At 28.3% G+C, this 22898-nt stretch overlaps 2 protein-coding genes across 3 annotated transcripts in view; both read right to left on the bottom strand.

Annotated features, from left to right (window-relative positions):
* Positions 1 to 3108: 3108 nt before the first annotated feature.
* Tsp42Eh (Tetraspanin 42Eh) lies at positions 3109 to 11529 on the bottom strand. The gene is made up of 5 exons (XM_065512228.1): positions 11370 to 11529; positions 4025 to 4207; positions 3790 to 3957; positions 3514 to 3711; positions 3109 to 3434 (listed from the first exon to the last, which is right to left on the bottom strand). Exons 1-5 carry the CDS (start codon positions 11427 to 11429, stop codon positions 3357 to 3359), a joined length of 687 nt encoding a protein of 228 aa, XP_065368300.1. The 5' UTR covers positions 11430 to 11529; the 3' UTR covers positions 3109 to 3356.
* A 6449-nt stretch (positions 11530 to 17978) lies between these two features.
* The window catches only part of Tsp42Eg (Tetraspanin 42Eg), a 38445-nt gene continuing 33525 nt past the window's right edge, over positions 17979 to 22898 (bottom strand). For both annotated transcript variants that reach the window (XM_065511683.1, XM_065511684.1), the window contains exons 3-6: positions 20261 to 20422; positions 19929 to 20108; positions 19669 to 19842; positions 17979 to 19530 (exon numbers count right to left, since the gene is read on the bottom strand). In XM_065511683.1, the coding sequence (XP_065367755.1) occupies positions 19450 to 19530; positions 19669 to 19842; positions 19929 to 20108; positions 20261 to 20422 (597 nt within the window). In that variant the 3' untranslated portion in view covers positions 17979 to 19449. The remainder of the gene's footprint in view (positions 19531 to 19668; positions 19843 to 19928; positions 20109 to 20260; positions 20423 to 22898) is intronic.

Below are 22898 nucleotides of genomic sequence, written 5' to 3'. Positions count from 1 at the left end.
TTGAAATATCGGCACACTTACACAGATACTTTGAGTATATTTTTTGGTTTGTATTTAAATCGTCATCTCTCATGCAGTTTGGTTCTTTCTATTCAGTTGGATTCACTACAAAAACAAAGCCAACAACATAAGATTGACTGCGATCGTATTCTACTCTCACCTCCTCCTACTACAATTTTAATTTGTTGTTGTTATTGTTACTTTACGATTATCGTAAAAGATAAGTGGGCTTTTGTTTTGGATGTTTTGACCATATTTTTTTTTTTAAATTTTTGTAGCAAGTTCAAATGTTTGTTTGTGTGATAAATCATTAACCTACGCGATCTGCTTACATATGTACGTCGTTCTATATTAGATTTTTACACTGACAAAAACGTTAAATACATTTCACTAAGTAAAGTTGAAATTTAATATCATTGTGGTTGATTTAACCATAAAGAAATACACATAGAGCGGAATCTAGAAAAAACTCAAACAATAAAATCACACATACGAGTGTTGTGATTGTTTTCAAATAGCTTTTTTACATTGTCACCACTTAGGTTTTTAATATGGTCTTTAATATGATAGTTTCCGATCTATGTATGTCTATTTTTCTATGGTTTTAACTTTATAAAGGGTCTTTTATTAAAAAAAAAACAAGTAAGAACGTATAGTCGGTCAAGCCCGAACTTATGATACGCCATATAATTGGGTGGCATGACTTCTGTATATATGAAACCTATTTGTGTTGAATTTAATTTGAATACCAACATTTTTAAGAAATCTATACTCATTAAAATGATTTTCTGAAGTGGGCATTATATGGGAGCTATGACTAATTATGGACCGATCGTTATAAAATTTAGTGATATGACTTTTGTTTTGAATTTTATTGGAATACCAACATTTTTAAGAGATTTATGATAGTTAAAGTGGGCCTATAATTATGGACCGATCATCACAAAATTTGGTGAGGCGAGTTCGGTTTATATAAAACATATTTGTACTGAATTTGGTTTGGATAACTATTTTCAGATAGGGTAATCGTATGGGGGCTAGGAAATAAGGGACCAATTCTAACCAAATTCAATAGGCTTCGTCCTTGGGGCAATTGAAAAGCTCGAACCAAATTTTGTCGAATTATCTTTGAAATTACGATCTGTAGTTTGATAACAGGGTTTACATGGACGGACGGACTGACAGATGGGCAGACGCTTAATCGACTCAGAAAGTGATCCTGAGCATATTGATATATATACTTTAAGGTGGGTGTTGGGACAATATGTCTGCATGTTACAAACACCACTGTGGTGGTGTAAGGTATAAAAACGAAGTGTGTGTGATATATTATCTAAATTATTTATTCGTTTGAAAGGCCTATGATGCCGTTATATATGGAATACATAAGATCGTGCAAATGTCCATCGCGACTTCGCTGGGTGGCGAAGTGGGCAGTTTACATCACCTCCACGTCAGTTTCCCCACTGTACACAGATACATATAACGAAATGTTGTACAACAGTTAATTCGATTCATCAAAACGAAAACAGGAATTTTAATAAGAGGAACAAATTAATTTTAGTTTCTAGATAAATGAGTATCAATTTGTGGATCAAAAGAATATTATGTATTTTATGTGAACAATGCGAATGAACGGATCGGCTATTGAACTTGAGTTTTAGTATTGAACTTGGAAAAGAAAAGATATTTATGGAATTCTTTTCAAAATTAATTTGAGCACGATTTTTTTCTATTTTGATTTTACATTGATCAGAATTCGTACAAATATATTCCGAATGATTATTAATTTTACAGAATAACAGTATATATCATCGAGTAAATGCATGTCAGGAAAAAAAATGTCTTAAAATTACCCTTTTTTCACAAAAAAAATCTGACATTTACAAGTGTCTGTGCCGATTGATTTGAAATTTCAGAGGAGCATTCGTGTTTAAGCTTTGAATATTAACCATCAGAAGCGGCGCAATGAGGTAGCTCACAATAAAATTTGGCAACGTATAATTTAAGCTCAATGATTAGTTTTTTGAAAAGAACTATTTTTAAAAATGTATAATGTAAAAACACTACATATTGTAATCAGATGGTAATCGAGATTTCAAACTATGCTTTCAAAATTAGAAATCATTATTTTGTTTCATTTTCAAAGTTAAGTAATTTTACAAAAAACTTTATCAACCGCGACTTTCAATTTAATTTGATAACTTCATTATCTATCATAGATTAGGTTTGGAAAGGTGGTGTATAATTGTGATTTCCTTTGAAAAAAGAAACAAATTAGAAAGACAAAAGCGGGGAATGACGAAGAAGATAATTAAAAATGTAATGTTGGTATTAAAGACGAATAAACAGAAGATATCCACCAGTCTATAATTTGCAATGTCTTTCAGGTCATCGTATTATTGTGAAAGGGCAGATGATCTGTTCCACATCGACATACTAATACAGTCGTTTTGACTTACCTGCCTTTCACTTAAGAGCATTTTACATATAAGTGCACAAAACTTGTGTTTTGTATATTTATTTACCAAACTCCATATAAATTCGTTAAGTGCATTGTTCATACCTGCACATTTAAGATAAGTGCATAATACTTTTGGAAGCTATAACTGGTTTTCATGAAAAAAAATTAATTTAGCTGCCTAATACAAAATTAAATCAAAACAAATAAGAAAAATACGATTTTCAATAAAAAAATATGTTGTAAACTTCATGATAATTTTAAAATTAGCTAAAATAGCAATTTGACGATATTTTTAGACGGATAAATCAAAAAGCTTCATGTAAATTATTTGCCGTTAGCTGCTTTTTTGGGCAATAAACTGTAAATGTACTTACCAGCATCAATGAGCAGGTAAGTGCACTGAGGTTAACTGCATTTATATCTTACCTGCACAAAATATCGTTGGTTGTGCAGGTAAGTCAAAATTACTGTACATATTAGAAAAATCCGGAGTGTCATGGACCATATCATAATTGCCAGCATTTTAAACGTCTATAGTTTTTCTTTTAATGATTTTATTACTCTTTGAGTCCAATGTACAGTGTAGTAAATAAGTTGTACATACATATATCTAAATATCCATTCATAAATCCAAGTGAAACGTAAACATTGCCAAACGGGTTTTATTTATTACTACCATTTTAAGACACTAACATCGAATATACATCCATACATTGAAAAGTATTTAAATTTATTCTAAAATTAAGTTTTACATTTTAAACAATAAATAAATAATATATAGCTAGAATGACACGTAGTATAATATTTTTAATATTTACAAAACTCCTTTAAATTATACTAAAAATCATTCATTCATTAAGAAGATTAGTTTTTGTTGTTCATTAAATTTAATTCAACTATAAAATCGTTGGCGATCTCTATGATTTCGTATGCTGTCAACTAAAACGCAGGCAAATATCGAACCAACAAACTGTAGGATGACAAACAAGATAAGCAATTGTTTTAATTAAACTGATTACAAAATTAATCGAACAGTTGTAAAAACTTACCTCCACCGTAATGATCAACCAGCTGAGAATATTGAAATAGTTTGTTTTTGCATTAATATAATTTTGATATTTTTCCTCACAGCCAACAGTATACAAATTGTGAATAATTGCACAGTTGTGATCTTCACAGCAGCTGGATGGAGGCACTTTATCCAATAAAAAATAATCCTCTGCACTATTTTTACCACAGCATTTCAACTGAAAAAGAAACATTCATTTGAAATTATTACAAATGTGTTTTTTTTTGTTGTTTTTGTAATAAAAAAAATCACTAACCCACTCCTCATATATTGAAAGTGTTGCATTTGGTTTTTGATATTTTGTATCCCATAATTCATCAAATCCTTCTTTTAGTTTTTCCGATACTGTACTGTTGGTGGTGGCATGAGTGATGCTGACCATTACGAATTGTATGACTATTAAAACGACCAATAGGACTGCAAACTAAATAGTTATGAAGAATATATTAATTGTATTGTACAAATATGATGAAAATTAGTCGACTACTTACATAAATCAACATTTTCTTGCGTTCCATAATAGCGGCCACAATGCCATAGATGCATACACAGAAAACAACCACTCCCAATGTGATGATTAATATTCCACCCAACTCCTCGCCATGATCAAATTTAGAATTCTCAATACTTTGGTACAGCCATATTCCATACCAAGTCAGCAATATTCCAAGAATCTGAAAGATTTTAACAATTTTGTTATTTGGTAAACAATAAGCATTTATTTCAATTTTGTTTTGTATCCATTATTATATTCAGTGACCTGTTATAGAGTGTCTAACAAATTACAATTTCCATCACTTAGGACAGCCCCATGTTGAAGCGACTCCTTGATGTGAAATATTTTATTTCGAACACTTTCTCCATGGATGCAAAAACTTTCAGATGCAAAAACTTAACAGTACACAGTGGGGCAGAATCGATTTTTTTGGAAATAAATATGGCATTTCTAAACGGCTAGTCCGATCAGTACAAAATTTAACATACACATGCTCCAGGAGCGGCGCTATGGGGGCTCAAAATTTTAAACATGTAAAATTTTTAAACAAGTGCCATTTTTTTTTGTCTCAAATCCGATTTCAAAGATTTTCATATTTTTGGAAATCGCTCAGCTAGGTCTTGTAATTTCCGAATTATAGTCATTTCAAAATTGAAATTTTTTTTTTGAAATATAGGGCATACTTTTGGACCGAATGGACTCAAATTTCTTTTGTTAGTTAGACAACTAAATTATAAAATATATAAAAGATTTTAGAACAATATCAATTATCGATCCAAAAATAAACGATTTTCAATTTTAAAATTCAACAAATAGTAGATTTGCTGTTTTTGGGCGAAAAGGTGACTTAACTCTTTTTTTTATTAAAAAAAAAACTTTCTTTACGAACATATAACAATTTTATGTTTTTCTGTAAGGTATCTTTAGGAAGAACATTTTGGAATAAAACACATGTCCTATTTTTCGAATTTGTCGCCTCGACGCACTATGGGAGAAATCAAAAATTTAGTGGCGCAAATTAAAAAAAACAAAAACTTTCGCATATTTGATTTATTGTTACGTAGTTTCAATCTATAGTTGTTGCTGTACTTAAAAATATTTAACATTTATTAATAACTTCAGTGGTTTGGTATTGACAACTATTTAAATGTAAAAAAATTTTCAGAAATTTTTTTTATGAAGAATTGTTATCAAAGTTGTTGCTGGATAGTACAAGATTTCTTTAAGTTGTATTTTTACTTTTTTTTATGTATATGGAATATGAGGCTTGGTAAATCAGATAAAATAAAAATATATTTTTCGCTATTTGTGATAGCCAATGGCCATATTCTTATAGATTTTTTTTTACTTTTTGAATTTTCGGAAGTTAGTAATGCTGTGAGATGCAGTCCTAATTTTTTTACCAATTTCAAGGCTATATTATAGACTACATATGGTGAACAATTTAGCTGCGAAAAAGTGCGAGATGAATTTATATAATTTTTTTAAGAAATTATTATCGTTGGGACGATGTAAAATCTCGTAATAAATTTTTTCCTTATTTTTTTAAGATTTTATATAAGAAGTGTTATTGGTAATTACATTATATGAAATTTATGTAATTCTAACTACTTACAAGTTGCTAAAAACAAATGCCCGTATACCAAATTTGATATAAAATTATGAGTCCTTTTAAATACTGTAGTGCTTTATTAATATATTTGTTTAAACGCTGTGTAAAAGTTTGAGTTAAATAAAATTAAAAATGGCGATTAAACGTAAGATATTATTTCTAGTTTGGCGAAAAACAAAGGAATTAAATAAAAAAAATTCGACCGTCCTAGAATATGTTTTACGTCGCTTAGGTTTAAAAAATGGAAACAAATCGAAAAATATAACAACATTTTACAATTTGTTCGCACAATATTGATTTGTGAAAAATGGACTTTATCAGATCGCAATCAAAAGGTTTACGAGAACAAAAACAAAAAATGGTTAAATCAAGACATTTTGTCTCAAAAAAAACCGTGGTCGCCCTTGTACAAAATTGTTAGAGTCATCCGACAAAGCACAGTAAAGAAAAGTAACATCTCTGGTACAAAACTCAAGTAAAGAAGAGCTCTTAGTCGACACACGGGTAAGTCTTTATAAAAGTGGGAAGAGAATGGCTGCTCAAGTTATAGACAAAATACCTGAGCAAGCTGCTAAGATTAAAAAAGCTTTACCCAGTCCTCAAATCAATGCATCTCCCTATACATCCGATGAAGCCTCGGCATTATTTATAGATGTAAAATAAACCAAAAAATCATATATACTTATGCAAGCAGGTGCCAAAAGTCGAAATGCAAATACATACCCAACTTATGATGTTTTAAAGGAAGCCAAAAGAAAATGCTATCCAGAGGAAAGTTCTATTTCGGTAGCAGATATATGTTCGGAAGTCCACTTACAAGCACTGGTTGATCATACGGTACAGAGAGTAGTTGAAGATCAAAAAGATGCTTTAATAGAAGCTTTAAATGATACAAAATTACTATGATATACAAATGGGGTTGTGACGGAAGTTCTGGTCATTCATCATATAAGCAGAAATATGTAGAAACTCAAGCACACAAATTGGATGCTTATTTGTTTGCTATATGTTTAGTTCCTCTTCAGGATATTCATTAATAATCCATATTTAGCATCGAGCATCACTGGTATCGACGAAAAATTAATAAAAAATTTTGGTACCATCCTAACCACCATGTCTTCAGGATATGGCGTAAATATCAAGGCTTTCCAAATCCTATGTAGAGAAACTCTAAGTTTATATTTTAGTAAGTACAATTGGTACAACATGGTGCAGATATAATACAATCTGCTACTTTGCCCATTGGAATGTTGTCTGAAGAAGCAATGGAATCAAGGAATAAAGATTTTCGAAATTACAACTTTTATTGGATCCATTACTTCCTAGTGATACATCAGACTCTGAAGACGACTAATTTAAATACATTTTAAAAATCTCATAATAAAAATTCACAAAATTGTAACAAGTGTTAGTTAGCTTAATTACTATTTATTTCATTGTTTAATTATAACTAAATTACACTCTGCTACAAAATGACTCTTCATGTCAGAACTTGAAAAGCGACCAAAATTTTAGTGTAGGTAGTAGTACTTTAGTTACTAAAGTTTAGTACCTCTAACTCACACATTTTTAGACCGATTTTTAAGCTTTAAGTTTTTATTAAAAGTTTCGCTTTATTTTTTATTTTTTTTCATAATTTTTCAAATTCAACAATAGTTAATTTAATTTTTTTCTACAAAAACCTATTCTTTTTTGCACAGTGTTTTAAAGACAACTTTATATGGGAAAAAATGAGATATTACTTGTTAAAATCGGTTTATATTTCCAAAAGTTATTAAACTTTTTTGAAAAAAGGTCGAAAAAATTTACCTTGTAAATTCAAAATTTTACAAATATTTTTTTTTTCTACAGTTTTTTGTTTTTTTTATTCATATCGTTGGGGGAGAAAATACTAAAAATGGTGTTAATTAAAAGTTGAATAACTTATACAATTTTAATCCGATTTCAATAACTAAAACCATGTTTTATTAAGAACTAAATTTCCTATATATGTTGGTATAAAGTTTTATAAACTTTCATATCAAAATAAGCAATGAAAAGCGACTAAAATCAAAAAAGTTGATAAATTTTTTTTTTCTTTTAGATATTCTTAAGAAAAACAATACTTATAACTTACAAATGTATAAAAAAAACTGCAAGTGATTTTAAAGCGTAATCAGTTTTCTTTCCAAACCCGTTAAATAATTTAAATTCGGACAAAAACTGACTGAGTTACAGATCGATAAGTTGACGAACATCACTGAAAACTTTTCAATTTGAGGGTGTTTTTGAAATTTTTTGACACAATTTGTAATGTACTCAGCAAGCCCTATAACCCACGCTAGGTCGTTTTCCAATTTTTTTTTCCATCGTAGCACCGTTTTATTTATAATAACTAAATAAAATCATTTCATAACTAATAATTGTTATTCGTTTTTAAAAATAAACTTATTAATAAAACTAAAAAAAGTTTAATTGTATATGAATATTTCGACCTATGCCGGCAATAGGGTAAATGTCCAAAATCTATAGATTTAAATAGTTACTTGCTATAAATAAAAATACTTATAAAATTTAAATTTTTTGAAAGATATATTAAAATAATTTCTCACAATTGAAAATAGTATAGAATTTCTTCCGAGGTAGTGTAGTTAGCAGCCTCTCCCGCTCATTCAACTGAAGTAGCAGTACCCATTTTACATTACTTTATTAGTTTACCTCCTTGCCTGCAATATCTACATATAAATTAAATTAATTTGGCCAAGCGTTTAGAAGATACGAATTTAATTCCACTAAATTAGGGTTTTCTCCCACTGTGCGACGTCCTTCAAAATTTGACCTATTTTTTATCAAAATTTTAGAAATACCAGATTTATTTCCAAAAAATATCGATTCTGCCCCACTGTGCAGTACTGACTCGCTCTTTACAATAATACACAGTTGTACAGTATCAAAATATTTTGGAAATAAATCTGCCATTTCTAACTGGCTAATCCGATTAACATGAACTTTCATATAGGAGTAGCACATGAGTATTCAAGTTGAGAGATTGACACCACTAATCCCTTCAAAATCAACGATCAAAGAAATTCCTAGAATAGACCTATAAAAATCATGTATGCGTGTGCTATTTGTATCTTATTGTTAGCAGGTTATACTAGTGTTCCTAGTAAGCTGGACCCTCAATGTATGGAAAAATTGAAAAATCATCTATTTCAAAAACGAAGGGCAGTTTTGTATGAGGTTAGGATAAAAAAAATTTACAAAAGTTGATCGGTTAAAAATTGGCGTGCCGCACGAGGGTTAATGTACATAAGAACATTCACAAGCGAAAAAAATGCTATTTTTCAGTTTTTAAAAAAATGTTACCAATGTAAGCCAGCAGTAGACCACGATTGGCCTTGTGCTTTGTTAATGATTATAGAAAAGGCAAGACAAAACGGGAACTAGAGCCGATTGAATTCGATGATTTTTGGCTCAATTAAATTTGGTGAATAATTTTTGATAGTCAATCCTGTTCGGTTGCCTAATTTTGGCGCGTTTAAGTTGCGGAGAAGCAATCCAATGTTAATACATGTGGTGGCATTCCTGCTGATTGCAATGAATTCAAAAATTCAGTAGGATAATTGACGGCTTGTTCTTCATTCATTACTGTGTCAATCGATTTGTATTTCATTGTTTCGCCCAAATGACCAAATTCAATTAAAACTGCAAGTTTAATTGAATTTGGTCATTGAGCTTGTTGACATAAATTTTATGGTGCTAAAATTGCATATTCCCATTGCCAATCCGAAATTTTGTAGTCGGTTGGGAATACCTTGCCGACAATGGCTTGAATATTTATTTGCATTTGGCATAAGTTCGGAGGGAACAATCTCATTTGTGGCGGGATCAACTGGAATTTTTCCATTTCCGATGTCCAAAAGTTGTTTTGAGAATGTTTCGTAATAAGTTAATAAGTTAAATGGGTGAGAAGAAAACCCAGTTTGGCCAAAATGAAAAATTTTGACCCCCTCTAACTCAGAGAGTTCTTAACCGATCTTGTTGAAAAATTGTGTCTGAATTACTATCCAATAGGACTAACCTTCGTTTCATCATATATAATATCGTAATAGCTATTTGTGACAAATTTTGCTATGAACAATAGCTAATAAGTTTCATGGATGAGAAGAAAAACTTGTTTGGCCAAAATGCTAACTCAGAGAGTTCTAGACCGATCTAGTTAATATTGTGTATAAACTAATAGGAATAAGGTTTCAAAAGTTGTATCACTTGAGATGAAAACCCCATTAATATAATACATATTTAACGTTTAAAAAGAAGAAAATTCAATTCACAATGGATTATTTATGATAAAAGATATTGCTTTGAAAACAAAAACTGTTAATGAAAATAATCATACAGAAAGCCTCAAAAGTGAGTAAACACCACAAATTAATTGATTTTTTTAAGATAATGAAAATCCTAAAATCTATCCATGGATTACAATTTAAAAGTTTCGGTTTGTTGAAGATTGGGCTGAATAATAGATTCGGTTTTGAAAAAAAGATTTATGACGGACTATAATGATTTTCATGATTCAAATGCCTATAACTCAATAAATACGAGTTTAAGAGATAAACAGGACACACAACTATGGTTTTTATAGCCCTAATCCAGGATTTTGATTTGCAAGTGGTTACAAATTTTGCATGTCTGAGGTATACTAAACAGCTTCAAATTGCTATATTTATAAAAATTCCCAATTATAGATACTGAAGTAACTAATTTTTATACCCTACACCACCATAGTGGGGAGGGTATTACGCGTTTGTGCAGATGTGTGTAACGCCCAAAAATATTAGTCTAACACCCACCTTAAAGTATACCGATCGACTTAGAATCACATTCTGATCGGTACATAATTGGTCATAGCTCCCATATAAGGCTCACTTCCGAAAATCACTCAAAAATATAAATTATTGAAATTTTAAAAGAAAAACGTTTTTGCTCTTTGTTGAAGAATATAGATCTTTGGAGAAATATTTTTGTTATTTCAACTAAACTATACCGTTTTAACACTTAAAGTAAACTTACAAAAATATTCTTCAGTTAGTATAATGCACCCTTCGATCAAAAAATTAAAACTTTGACCTATTGTAAAAAAAATTCAGACCAGCTGGACTATAAGTTTATTCTACAAAAATTATCTACTTAACATGCCATTTCAGAATTATAGGGTCGCTAATCTGTTCCAATCAAAAAGTCTCAATTTGATGGACAGTGAAATTTCTTAAACGTGTATTTTGAAGTCTCTCAGCGGGAGCTAGGTTTTGATTTTAGACCCATACATTTTGATAATTTTCTTAGAATTTTGTGTAGATTCCGATTTTTCTATACGCCTATCACGTTTTTTCACGCCTGAACAAATTCGCCCACCCTACTATACAAATACCCAACATTACTTTTTCATATCTAAAACATAAATTTAAACATAATTAAAAAATATGATAAATATTTAATTTAAGAGAGGTTACACAACGACAATGACCTGTCTCCCTGTCAGACTTCTAAAGTGAATTAACGAATCAATTAGTAGAATACTTCAATGTATAGAAACAATTTCAAGGAACTAAATAGAAACATTTGATCATTATTAATTTTCTTTTATTTATAAAAATGACCACCCAAAAATGACTAATGTTTTTCTCTAAAACAATAAATATGGGCATTCGAATCTGTTGATCAGGTAATAAAAACTGCTACTTACCCCACAAATTGCATTTATAGAAACTGTTATAATTTTATAGGTTTTTGTTGTAAAATACATTTTGTTCTTTAGTTTTTAATATTTATAAATATTCAAATAGTTTGTTACTTTTTATTTGTTTAAAACATTCTTTCAATAGCTATTTTTTTTTTGCAAAACACATTTAGCATTTGAGTTTTTACTTTGTTTATATTAATTTTAAATAAATATTTTTAACAAAAGCCTTGATATTTACACTCGCAAAAATGACTAGAACATCCGTTTTTCATTCACGTACATTAAGAACTGAAGAACACGACAAAAGATAAAAATCATTGTGTCCAAAGATGATGAGTAAAATTAATTTTCACAAACATTTATTGATTCACATTCAGTTTTGAACTCAACACATTCGTTATTTGAAAGATAGACAAAAAAGCATCTCAAAAAAACAAAAGATGAATGAGAGACATTTTTAGTGTTTCCAAATTTTGTCGCCAGTTTGATAATTCTCTCTCATTCGAGAAGATAAATGCAGATTAATAAATTCGACAGTCACATGGACGAACAAAATACATTGGCCACGCATTCGAACAAAAAACAATAAAAATTAAAAAAAAATATGGTAAGAAAATGACAAAAGCTCAAAGAGCCACATTCATTATGGCGATCAGGTAAATAAAATAGAAATGAAAAATCTCCTACACCTTTTGTTCTCTGATATGAAAAAAATATTGGCCATCTCTATAATATTAAAAATACAATTGGAACAAAGATACTTACAATAATCAGATGCAGATACAAACACTACAAACGATATAAAAAAACAAAACGGAAACTGCGGGTAGCCAACCAAACAAGCTGCATCGTAAATATATTTTATTATCTGATGCTTAACTCTGTAATGATTTGGCTGTCGTTCGAAAAAACCTATAATTAAATGGAGAAGTAATCCCTACTGAAATACAAGTAAAACATGAAAGCATCTTAAAATTATAATTATAATGTCACAAATATAATTATAAAGAAAATCAAATCGCTGAAATTGAATTCAGAATTAATGACACATATCGGTAGACCATAAAAATAACATGTGAACCCGAAATCTTAAGTCACTAATAAGTAGTTCATACCTTAAAATTATGGTAATTTAAAAGTGGAAAATTTATAAAAAAGCTTTGAAGTATTCAATTGTTCTTTTATTAATTTGATATCTGTAATGCATCCGGAATATAATACGAACTTCTCAAACTCTTTTTTCGCGAATGCCATTCACTCTTAACCAACATTGATATTTACTTATTTCTTTCTGAAAAACATTGCAAATCATGTCTTATATTCCCTAAAAATTTTATAAATTTCTAAATATTAAATATTTTTCTTTTCATTGACGAATCCATGCAAAAAATAAATTTAGCAATTTTTCTTCTCAGTGTAGTTCAATAATAATTCAATATGAAATAAATATTTTAATATGCGCTGATAGTAGTAGAGAGGTCCATGAATTGGCATAATATAAATTAATTTTAAAACATAATTTTTGAGCGCAATGATCAACCCTAACTCTGGCACCAATATTTTTCTACGAATCCTGGCACTATTTACATTTATAAATACGTTTAATTTATTATATAAAATATTTAATTTCTCTTATAATCATATTATTAGGGATATTCTATGAAACATTAGGCATACTAGTGTAGCCGTCCTTAATTTAACCACAATACGCCCAGGCTTCAAATCGGAACAAAAATAGTTATATAGGTTTTAGCCATGGCAGAACAAGCAAGGTACAATTACTAGAAAGTATGTTCTCTATTATACATTCCCTATAACGTCAAACAAAAGAAAATGAAAAAATATCAAAAGGAAATGTCAAAAAAAAATAATTGAATTTAAATTTTTGTTACGAAAAAATTAAATTTCAAACATTAATTTACTAACAATTGCAGAAAAACTAATAAAATATTAAATAAGTGTGTAAGTTTTAGTTAAAACGTTACAAATTTATATAATATCGCGGTAACAAATTAAAAAAAGTTAAGTGAATAAATACATAGTTTGACGTTTTGGGGGTGAACATTGGAAACTCTCTCTAATAATTGTACCTGGTAACTGATTGTACCATGGGTTTTAGCTATATTAAAATTCAAATATTTACATATGGGCAATTCCACGAGAATGACAACCACTTAAAACTTTTTTTAAGATGATTTGAGTAGGAGAAAACACTGAAATGTTACTATGTGAATGTATTTAGAGCTTATTACAAAATTTTTTAATTTAATTTTTATTTAATATTTTTTATAATATAGTACCCTGTGAATGGAACAACATAAAGACCAAACTATTTTTCAGATAGTCTTATTTATACAAAATCTATTTCACTTCATAAGTGTACAAATGTCACGTACCATGACATGAAATTGCACATATGTAAATAGTGCAAGATCTAGGGTTAACCCAAACAGTATACAAATACCAAAGGCGTTCGTGTCATAAGAAAAAAATTTTCTCAATGTAAACGCTAAACATCTTTTCTGCATAAAACATCTTGACTGAAATAAGAAATATGTTGACTAATAATATACATATATAACTACAATGCTAGAAACTCCGAATTCACAGTGGGGGAAATTAAAATAAAGTGGAAATAAATCTGTAACTTCTAAACCGATAGTCCGATTTTAACGTTTACTTACAAAAACTATGTAAGTTATGGAGCTTTTTCGAACCTGATTTTTTTTTAAATTGGCCAAGTTTGTATATGTTTGCAGGGTGTTATGTCCGCTTAATTTTACTGAGCCAAATTTTACTTTAAACGCTTTTGAACTAAGTTCTCTTTCAGGATCATATAAAAATTGTATATAAATAGTCCCGAAGGATAAGGACATTTTGCAAAAATCTGCCACAATTCTCCAAGCTATAAATTCTGTATTCGAAACTGATGCCGTAATGTTTGAGAAATATGCTATATAGACAGTCAAGAAACTTGAAAGGATATAAAACAGTTTAGATTGCAACATACACGAAAAATATCGTGCCTTGCTACAAATATAGATCTTTTAAATAGGATCTTTTTAACTTCAGATCCTTATTTATTACCTTATATTACTTAATAACACTGTGTGTAAATTTTTAAGTCATGGAAATATAACCATATACGGACACCACTACGTGATAAAAGACCAAAAAAAAAAAGACCCGTGTCTCCCACTTTTGCCCAAAGTCATGCACTTTTTTATGGAATTTTGATTTATTCTCTGAGGCATAAAGAACTCTTATCATAAAGAACAAAAATTGTGAACATATAAAATCAAAAATTATATAATACCTCATATTGCATTATATAACTTTGTATAACCTTCTAATTTAGTTTTTTTTTTCAGTGTTTATTTCAAATAAATTAAAATGGAATATAAATTTACTAAAATTGTTTAAAACAAACGAATTTTCATACTTTATTTCAAAAATTCTTAAAATGAATTTATATGCCAATTAACCCTTAAAAGATCATATGGCTACTGTGGCTACAGTTATTTATATTTTTTCCTAAAAATTTTCAAACTTTAAGTTCCTCGGGCATGCTATAATCTGATACCGAATTATTTAAAAAAAAAACTTTTCTAAACCACTGTGCATTAGAGTGCTCCAAGATTGTATGGACGAAAAAATTTTTCTAGTTACCGGCCGGGGGGACTCGAATTATTCTATGTATTGTAGAAACACGTCGTATAAAATATTAGGATCATAAGATAACGTTAACTCGTATCGCATTTTTTCAGTTTTTGTAAAAACTTTCCTATTTAGTAATTACTTTTGCAATTTAATATAAAAGAATCGAAATGTGTATGTAATTGTCATTGTAATCTCTATATATAAACATGAAATGGTCCATGTATGTAATGTCATCACGTGAGAACGGATGGAGCGATTTGGCTGATTTTTTTTTATTCGATTCGAATTTTCAGGAGATGGTTTGTGAAGAAAAAAAATTCAAAAATTCTGGGTAAAACTCGGAAATTCTTTTTTTTGTGAGTTCACTCAACTGTAATAAAAAAGCTCCCTAAAGTATGCAGTACAATTTCGCCAGGCTTTTAACGTGTGCATTTTAAGTAAAACCTATTCAGGATATTATAGTCCCGGTAATTTTAAATATAGTCTGAAAGTTTTCCTAAAATCGGAAAACGTCAACCCTTAAATCGTGAAGGTCAAATTTTTCAATATTTGGAATTTCTCATGGAAAGATAGCGAAAGGCTATATTTTTGTGAAAATTTTAATGAAACTTAAGAAAACAAAAACAGCTGAAAAATTGAAATTAACTTTTAATATCACTTAGGGTCAAAATGACCCCAAACTTCATATTGACTGTGTTTTTCGTGATTTTAACAGTTGAGGTTAGTTTTAACCCCAATTGCTATTAAGGGTTAATTTTAATTTGTCTGCTGTTTTTGTAAATACTAGACCTTGTGTTATATTTTTCTTAAGTTTCATCAAAATCGACCCAAAAATATATAACATTTCGCTATCTTTCCATGCGTAATTTCAAATATTGAAAAAATTCACTTTAAAGGGTTGACGTTTTCCGATTTTAGTAAAACTTTCAGACTATATTTAAAATTACCTGGACTATAATATTCGGAATAGGTCTTACTTTAAATTCAACAGTAAGAAAATTCGGCTCATTCGCCAAAATATTGCCAAAAAATTAGTTTTTCTCGAAAATTGCAGGAATGGAAAAATATATATTATGCTCTCAATAAATCCCAATCTGATGATCAAACAATTTTGAAATTTGTTTAACCACATTTTTGTTTGGTCATACCTGCGAATAGGTTAACGGTATCCTACGAAGACAAAAAGACATATACAAGTAAATATGGATATATTTTAATTAAAAAAAGAACTTTTTATTTTAAAATTTCTCAAAATATGTTAATTTTGTTCCTATATTTCTTGTTCTAGTGGCCTGAGACATGTCAATAGCCTGGCGATTTTTTTAATAACTTTAACATTTTTTAACCAATTTTTGTGTTTTATATCTTATTAGAACTACAATTACGTACACATAGAATGATCAAATATTCGACATATACCAAAAACCGGTTTTCGAATAATTCGAAAAAGCGTAATTTTTAAAAACCGGTTTTCGGTTTTTTCAATTAAAAACCGGTTCGAATAACCGGTTTTTAAATTTTTTGTCCATTTATGAATTGAGGTATAAATTAAATATTAACACATAAAAAATACAACTAACTATTAGGTTAGTTTTATTTTTTAAAATAATATTTCAAGAAGAGAATACAATTTAAATGATTTGAGGACACACGATTCCTCAATTTATTTTTGATTAAAAAAGTAACAGAAATAACACGATCATTTATAGTTGTTGCAATACTATTTTTTTTTTTGTGTGGATTTCGAAGTTCTTTTATTGTTAAACTTTATTGTCAATATATTCTTAACCTATATCTACGTATAGGAAGCTGGAACGATTAATTATAACTTTTATTAAAATCAATGCCTTTTTATTATATCCACCAATTTAAAAGACACGCGGTTGGTATAAACTACGTAGAACAGGAAAAACAAAAATGAGCCAGAAATACAACATGAAATCATAACACACATTTAGAAGAAAAGTGTTGTTTAAAGTAATCCCTAATAATTAAAAGTAATCACAGAGTCTTAAAATAAATAAAAAAAATATTCGATTTTGTCGAATAATTAGAGACAAAAAAACCGGTTTGTCGAATAACTCGAAAACCGTCCTTTTGTAAAAATCGGTTTAAAAAAACCGGTAAATTGGAAAATAACCGGTTTTTCGAATAATTCGAAAACCAGTTTGACCACTCTACGTACACATTTCGATTCTTTTAAATTAATTTGCAGAAGTAATTATTTAATTACTTTAATTAAATTTTTACAAAAACTGAAAAATTAACACTATGTATGTATTTCTACAATACATAGAACAATTCTAGAGGCGGGACGGTCCAAATTCGCAATTTTATACACTATTGTTTTATTAAGGGGACGTATTTATGCCTTTTTGTAATAGAGTTGAATGGAAAAAAAATAAAGAATTAATTCTATAAACAATGAATTCTCAAAGGAATGAATTGAATACATATAAAGTAAAAAGGAGTTAGCCTATGAATTAATTCATAATCAATTCATTAACGAAACGGTTAAGAGATAAAATTTATTTTGATTTCGAAAATCTAATTAATTCTTTCTTTTGCTAAATTCTATTAAAAAGGTTTTGGAAAAATATTATTTTTCCAAATTTTGCTCTAGAATGCAATGCTGTTTTATTTCCAATATTTTAAATCTAATTCCTTAATAGTTTATTATATGTATACATAAAAATACATTTAATTGTTATTACTAATTTGTGTACTTAAAAGATAAAAAAAAAAAAAATTGGTTTTACAATAATTTTAAGTTTTTTAATTTTTTTTATTTTTCCTCCGGTTCTAGGAAAATTAACACTCGTTGTAGAACTATTTATTTTCTAACAAGTTCTGAAAATTCTCACAAGTTTATGAAATGCTAAAATTGTGCTTTAATTGACGATCGGGATTCATAGAGTTGATGAAAATAATATATGAAATTAAACAAGAATGTTGTTAGTCTTAAGTTTGTACAATTTATTTATTAAATATGATTTTTTATAAAAAATATTTAAGGAGTTTTTGTAAATTAACAATTTTTATATGTAAGTGTTCGTAAATATATATCGTTCGTTAAATTTGATGCTTCCATAAATGCATTAATATGTAATGTTTAACAATTATACAATTTTCAATATATTAATTAATTAATTAATTGAATTATATACATACATAGATATATCTAACAAATTAAAAAAGCATACATTAAGAAGTATAATTAAGCGTAATTCAACTGAAAACAAAAAATGTCATTGCGTCGAATTCTTTTCAGGGATAAATGTTTATATTTTTCTGTATTTTTTTGGAAAAAAATTTAAGATCGATAATTTAAATATAATTTAAACACAAATATTTATGAATCTCAATGCATAATGACATACTTTCACAAATAGTTACAATAGAGAAAATACAATATTTTTCCCAGAAAAGAAAACGGCATAAATTCCTACATACAATTGGGGTATTTATATGGTCTGCTATTAGTCATATTGTCATAATGTCCTAATATATTATAATAGTTGTTGTTGTGTTTTAAACAAAAAAAGTATTATTTTATGACAAAACAATAAACATAGTTCAAATAGTCTTATTAGTTTAGAACATTTTTTTTGATACACAACAAAAATTTGATTAATCTATCATAATATATTAGGATATTATGAAAATATGACCAAATAGTAGAAAGTGTGAATATCCCAAATATATAGTCGTAAATTAGATTTGTTTAATAAGTTTCTTCAAAATATTTAGTGGAAAATAATAAATTCTAATATTTAGTTATTATGCAAAAGAAAATACAAAATAATTGCTGTATTTATTATAAAAATATTTTTTTTTTGGTTATTATTACGCATTTCTTATATAAAAAATATGAACAACATTTGCATTGATCGATACATTGAATTCTGTTGAGAAGGAAATTAAACAATTCGCTTAAAATTTATTATTGTTTCAATTAAACATTGTATGATTGAGTTGGCTTTATAATTTTGGCACAATTTTACAAATTGATTTTATTGTTTTATTAATTTTGTTATGATTTAAAGAAATAATAAGCAAACTGATGATAAAGATGATTATGAGGTAGACTAGAAAAAACAACTGACAACATAACGGATCTATTAGTAATAATTATTCTCAAATATCTACTATATATTTGACAACAAAACAGACGGTGAGAAAAAATAATAAAAAACAAAGAGAATGGAAATTAAATTAAAAATATATATAATCGAGAATTCAAATCATTCATCTTTGGTCTACTAACGAGAGTTGGGACAATTTCAAATTGTTTTCCCCCAAGAATGCTAAAAAAACTAAACACACGATCACACACTTTAATCATCAAATGAAAATGATGATAATAATGGTGTTGAAGGTGGTCGTAATGATTAAAATTAAGCTGAGAGGATTTTTTTTGTATTTATTTCGTGTAGTATTTTGAACGGCGCCAGCGATTGAGAATACTGTTGGCCAAAACATACGCAAATGCCGCACAAATTAACTGAAAATAAAAAAATACACACACACACTTTAGTAAAAATGTCGTCATAAATACTACAAACAAAAATTTAATTTTTAGAATGTATGACTAATTCTAAATACATAAATTCGAATTTGTGTTGCTGGTATTCATATTTACCTCTACTACAATCAAAACAAGTGCAAAAATATTAAAGATTGTCCAACGATCGGCTATGTAGTCGAGGAACTTTTGTCGGCAGCCATCCATATTTAATTTATCGGTTTCACTATTGTAGCAACTATGGGGAGCCAATACATAATCTTTAGGACCAGCATTGCCACAGCACTCAAGCTAAAAGAACACAAACACACACACAAAATATTCAATAATATTCCAAAAAAAACAAAAAAAAACTTCAAAGAAATCCGATCACTTACCCAACGTTCCAAATTAGCAATGTGTGCTGTATTGTTTCCTGGTCTAATTGGCACGACTTGATTGTTCCATAATTTATCGAATGTCTTGTCCACATTTATCAGCAGTGATGTTTGGAATATCCAAAAGAAGCCCACAATCAAAACATGTAGAATGGCCAAAACGATCACAAATGCTACAAACTAAATTCATACATATGTATGTACGTACGTACACGTATGTATGTTTATTTAAATGTTTCGGAAAAATAAAAAAAAAATATAATTTTTAATATTTTTTAAGATTCGCAATAGTTTTTATGCTTGTTTTGTATTTACGTGCTCGCTGTACTTACACATTTTGACAGACGACTGCTTTCACGTGTCGCGCCCAATATTCCAAAAACTGCGCACAATGTAACAATTATACCCAAACCGAGTATGACATATGCGGCGGTATCAAAATCAAATTTGAACAGTATGTAAATGCCAATACCAGCAACGGCCAATGAAAGGATCTGTAAGTGAAAGAATATAAATTTTTTATTAAAGAAATGAAATCCAAATATGTATTTATATAATACGAGGCGTATGATAACAAAAAATAATTAGAATTTATATTAATTATACGTACACGTTAATAATGTTAAGAAAATTTAAAAGATAATATTGTTGAAATACTACAAACATATCGAGAGCCTATATTCAAAACCCTCTATCCTAAAAAACACAAAACTGTTTATTTTAGCGTATTACTTGAGTTATTAAAACTCGGTATTCTACAATATTTTTTAAAGGAACTACTGAATCTCACATATAACTGGGGCCTATTTCACTAAGCTACAAGTTCACAATTACAAGTGGTTTTGCCTGTAAAATTGTGAACTTGTGAATAATTGTGTTTCATCAAAATACAATTACAAGTTTGTAGCTACAAGCAAATTTTACAAGTCACAAGTATACAAGTCATACTAATACAAGTGGTTTTGTTTCACTAAACTAAATTTACACTTGTAGAATTGTAGAAAAAAAGCTTAGGGTCGACGGAGACCCTCAGAAAAAATTTACAAGTTACAAGTGAATGATAAATTGAAATAAAATTTGATTTTTAACTATTTTTTAATAAAAATTAGTTAAAATAAACACAAAATCCAAAAATTTTAATATTAATTAGTATTTTTTTACCTTAATATAGAAAGGCCCTAACTCGTGTCTTTTTTAGGTCGAGATTTTTTTGCTAAATATGATATATGTATGAATAGACCATTTATTGAAATAATCGAAAAATAATGGGCTTATAAAAAACACGAGTTAGGGTCTCTCTATATTAAAGTAACGATTTATTTATTTTGTTTATTTTTTTGGAAATAAGTTTCTTATGTACAGAAGTCATGCCACCCAATTTTAACGCGGTTGGAGTAGGATATAATATAGTCGAGCTTGACCGACTATACTTTCTAACTTGTTTTTTTTTTGCTTTTGGAAATAGCCACTTTGGAAATCTAAACATATATAGACAATTATAAAATAGTACCCATTAGTGAATGGTAAATCGATTACGATTATGGTCGAAAATCGATTTTTGATAACGATTAATCGAAATAGAAATAAAATTCCGGAATTTTTAGTATTGTCTACGTTTTTTTCTTTTATTAAAATTTGCAATATATTAATCTTCAGCTGACATCGGAAAATAATCACGGAGGACCTCATTTTTAAATGTGAAATTTTTTCAAACTTAAGAAATTTTTATAAAAAAATTGTTGTAAATGTTTGCCGATACGGTTTATAAAATGGGTTCGATTAATCGACTGTAAAAATCGAAATGAAAATGGTTGATCGAAAAGTCGAAAATGGATTAATACCCATAGTTGCAAAATTATTTATTTTTATCAGTCCCCGCACATTTTCCGATAGATTGGGTCTAAAAAATAAGTAATATTATTGAAATATGTTGTATTGCGTTTTTATAGGATATTTTAATATTGCAAGAACTAGCGACTTAAAACTAGATTTTAATTATTTGGATAAATTTTCAAAAATATTTTAACAATGCAATTTTAACAGTTAATAAAAAGGCTAAAAACCGGTTATTCGAACCGGTTTTGATAGAAAAGCCGAAAAGCGGTTTTTAAAATGCTTAAGCTTTTTCGAATTATTCGAAAAACTTTTTTTTGAATATGTCAAATATTTGACAACTCTAGATAGAGGGTTTTTTGTTCTCAAAATATTCAATGTATATGTATGAATGAAATTGAAAAGATAGAGGATTTTGCATTTTAATAAATTAAATTATTTTGATTGCATTTATGCCATCTGTCAGTTTTTAGCGTGATTTATTTAATATATCGGCTAATAATACAACATAAGATAAAAAAAAATGAACAATAAACAATATTAAACCAAAAGTTATAGAAAAATTATTATTTTTTTTTTAATTTTTTAAAATTTTTTGGAGTTTGATTGATAATCATAGATGACACTTTACTGGTAATTCAATTCAGAATCGGTATTCGCAATTTTGATAAATGATTGAAAAATGTAAAATTCATGTTTAGCATGCCAAAATTAGTAAGAATAAAAAATAGCAAGAAGAAATTATTCCTAAAAAATAATTGAAAATTAATTATTTGAAAAGAAAATGTTTTGCATTCGGAAAAATTAATTGTATAAGATAGAGAAATAACAAAAATTAAAATTAAACAGCAAAAATAAATATGTTCGTTATGAAATTCACACCATAGACAAGGGCTGTTTTACTGAACATTTTATGTACCATCAGAAAGTCATTTTCGTGAAAATCAAGGATAGAAGGTTTTGAATATAGTCCCTCGATATATCTGGAAGGAACAACAGGCTACTTTTTATTTTGAAATTTCAAGTGGCACTTCCCATACAAAGGAAATAGTTATTATAGAATATCAGCAGACGTATAATTGTGACATTCTTCAAACTTTATACGAATCAATTTCTTGTCAGTGCATGAAGTTTAAC

This window comes from Calliphora vicina, chromosome 5 (assembly GCF_958450345.1).
Source record: "Calliphora vicina chromosome 5, idCalVici1.1, whole genome shotgun sequence".
Classification (NCBI taxonomy): Eukaryota; Metazoa; Arthropoda; class Insecta; order Diptera; family Calliphoridae; genus Calliphora; species Calliphora vicina.
This window is presented reverse-complemented; position numbering and strand designations above follow the sequence as displayed.

Bases quoted from the DNA above. Each gene is read 5' to 3' on its own strand.
- Tsp42Eh (XM_065512228.1), bottom strand. From the start codon at position 11,429: ATGTATTTTACAACAAAAACCTATAAAATTATAACAGTTTCTATAAAT. The intron at 3,712-3,789 runs GTTAGTGATTTT...TTTCTTTTTCAG, and splicing joins TTTCAATATATGAGGAGTGG to TTGAAATGCTGTGGTAAAAA. The intron at 3,435-3,513 runs GTAAGTTTTTAC...GTCATCCTACAG, and splicing joins GGTTGATCATTACGGTGGAG to TTTGTTGGTTCGATATTTGC.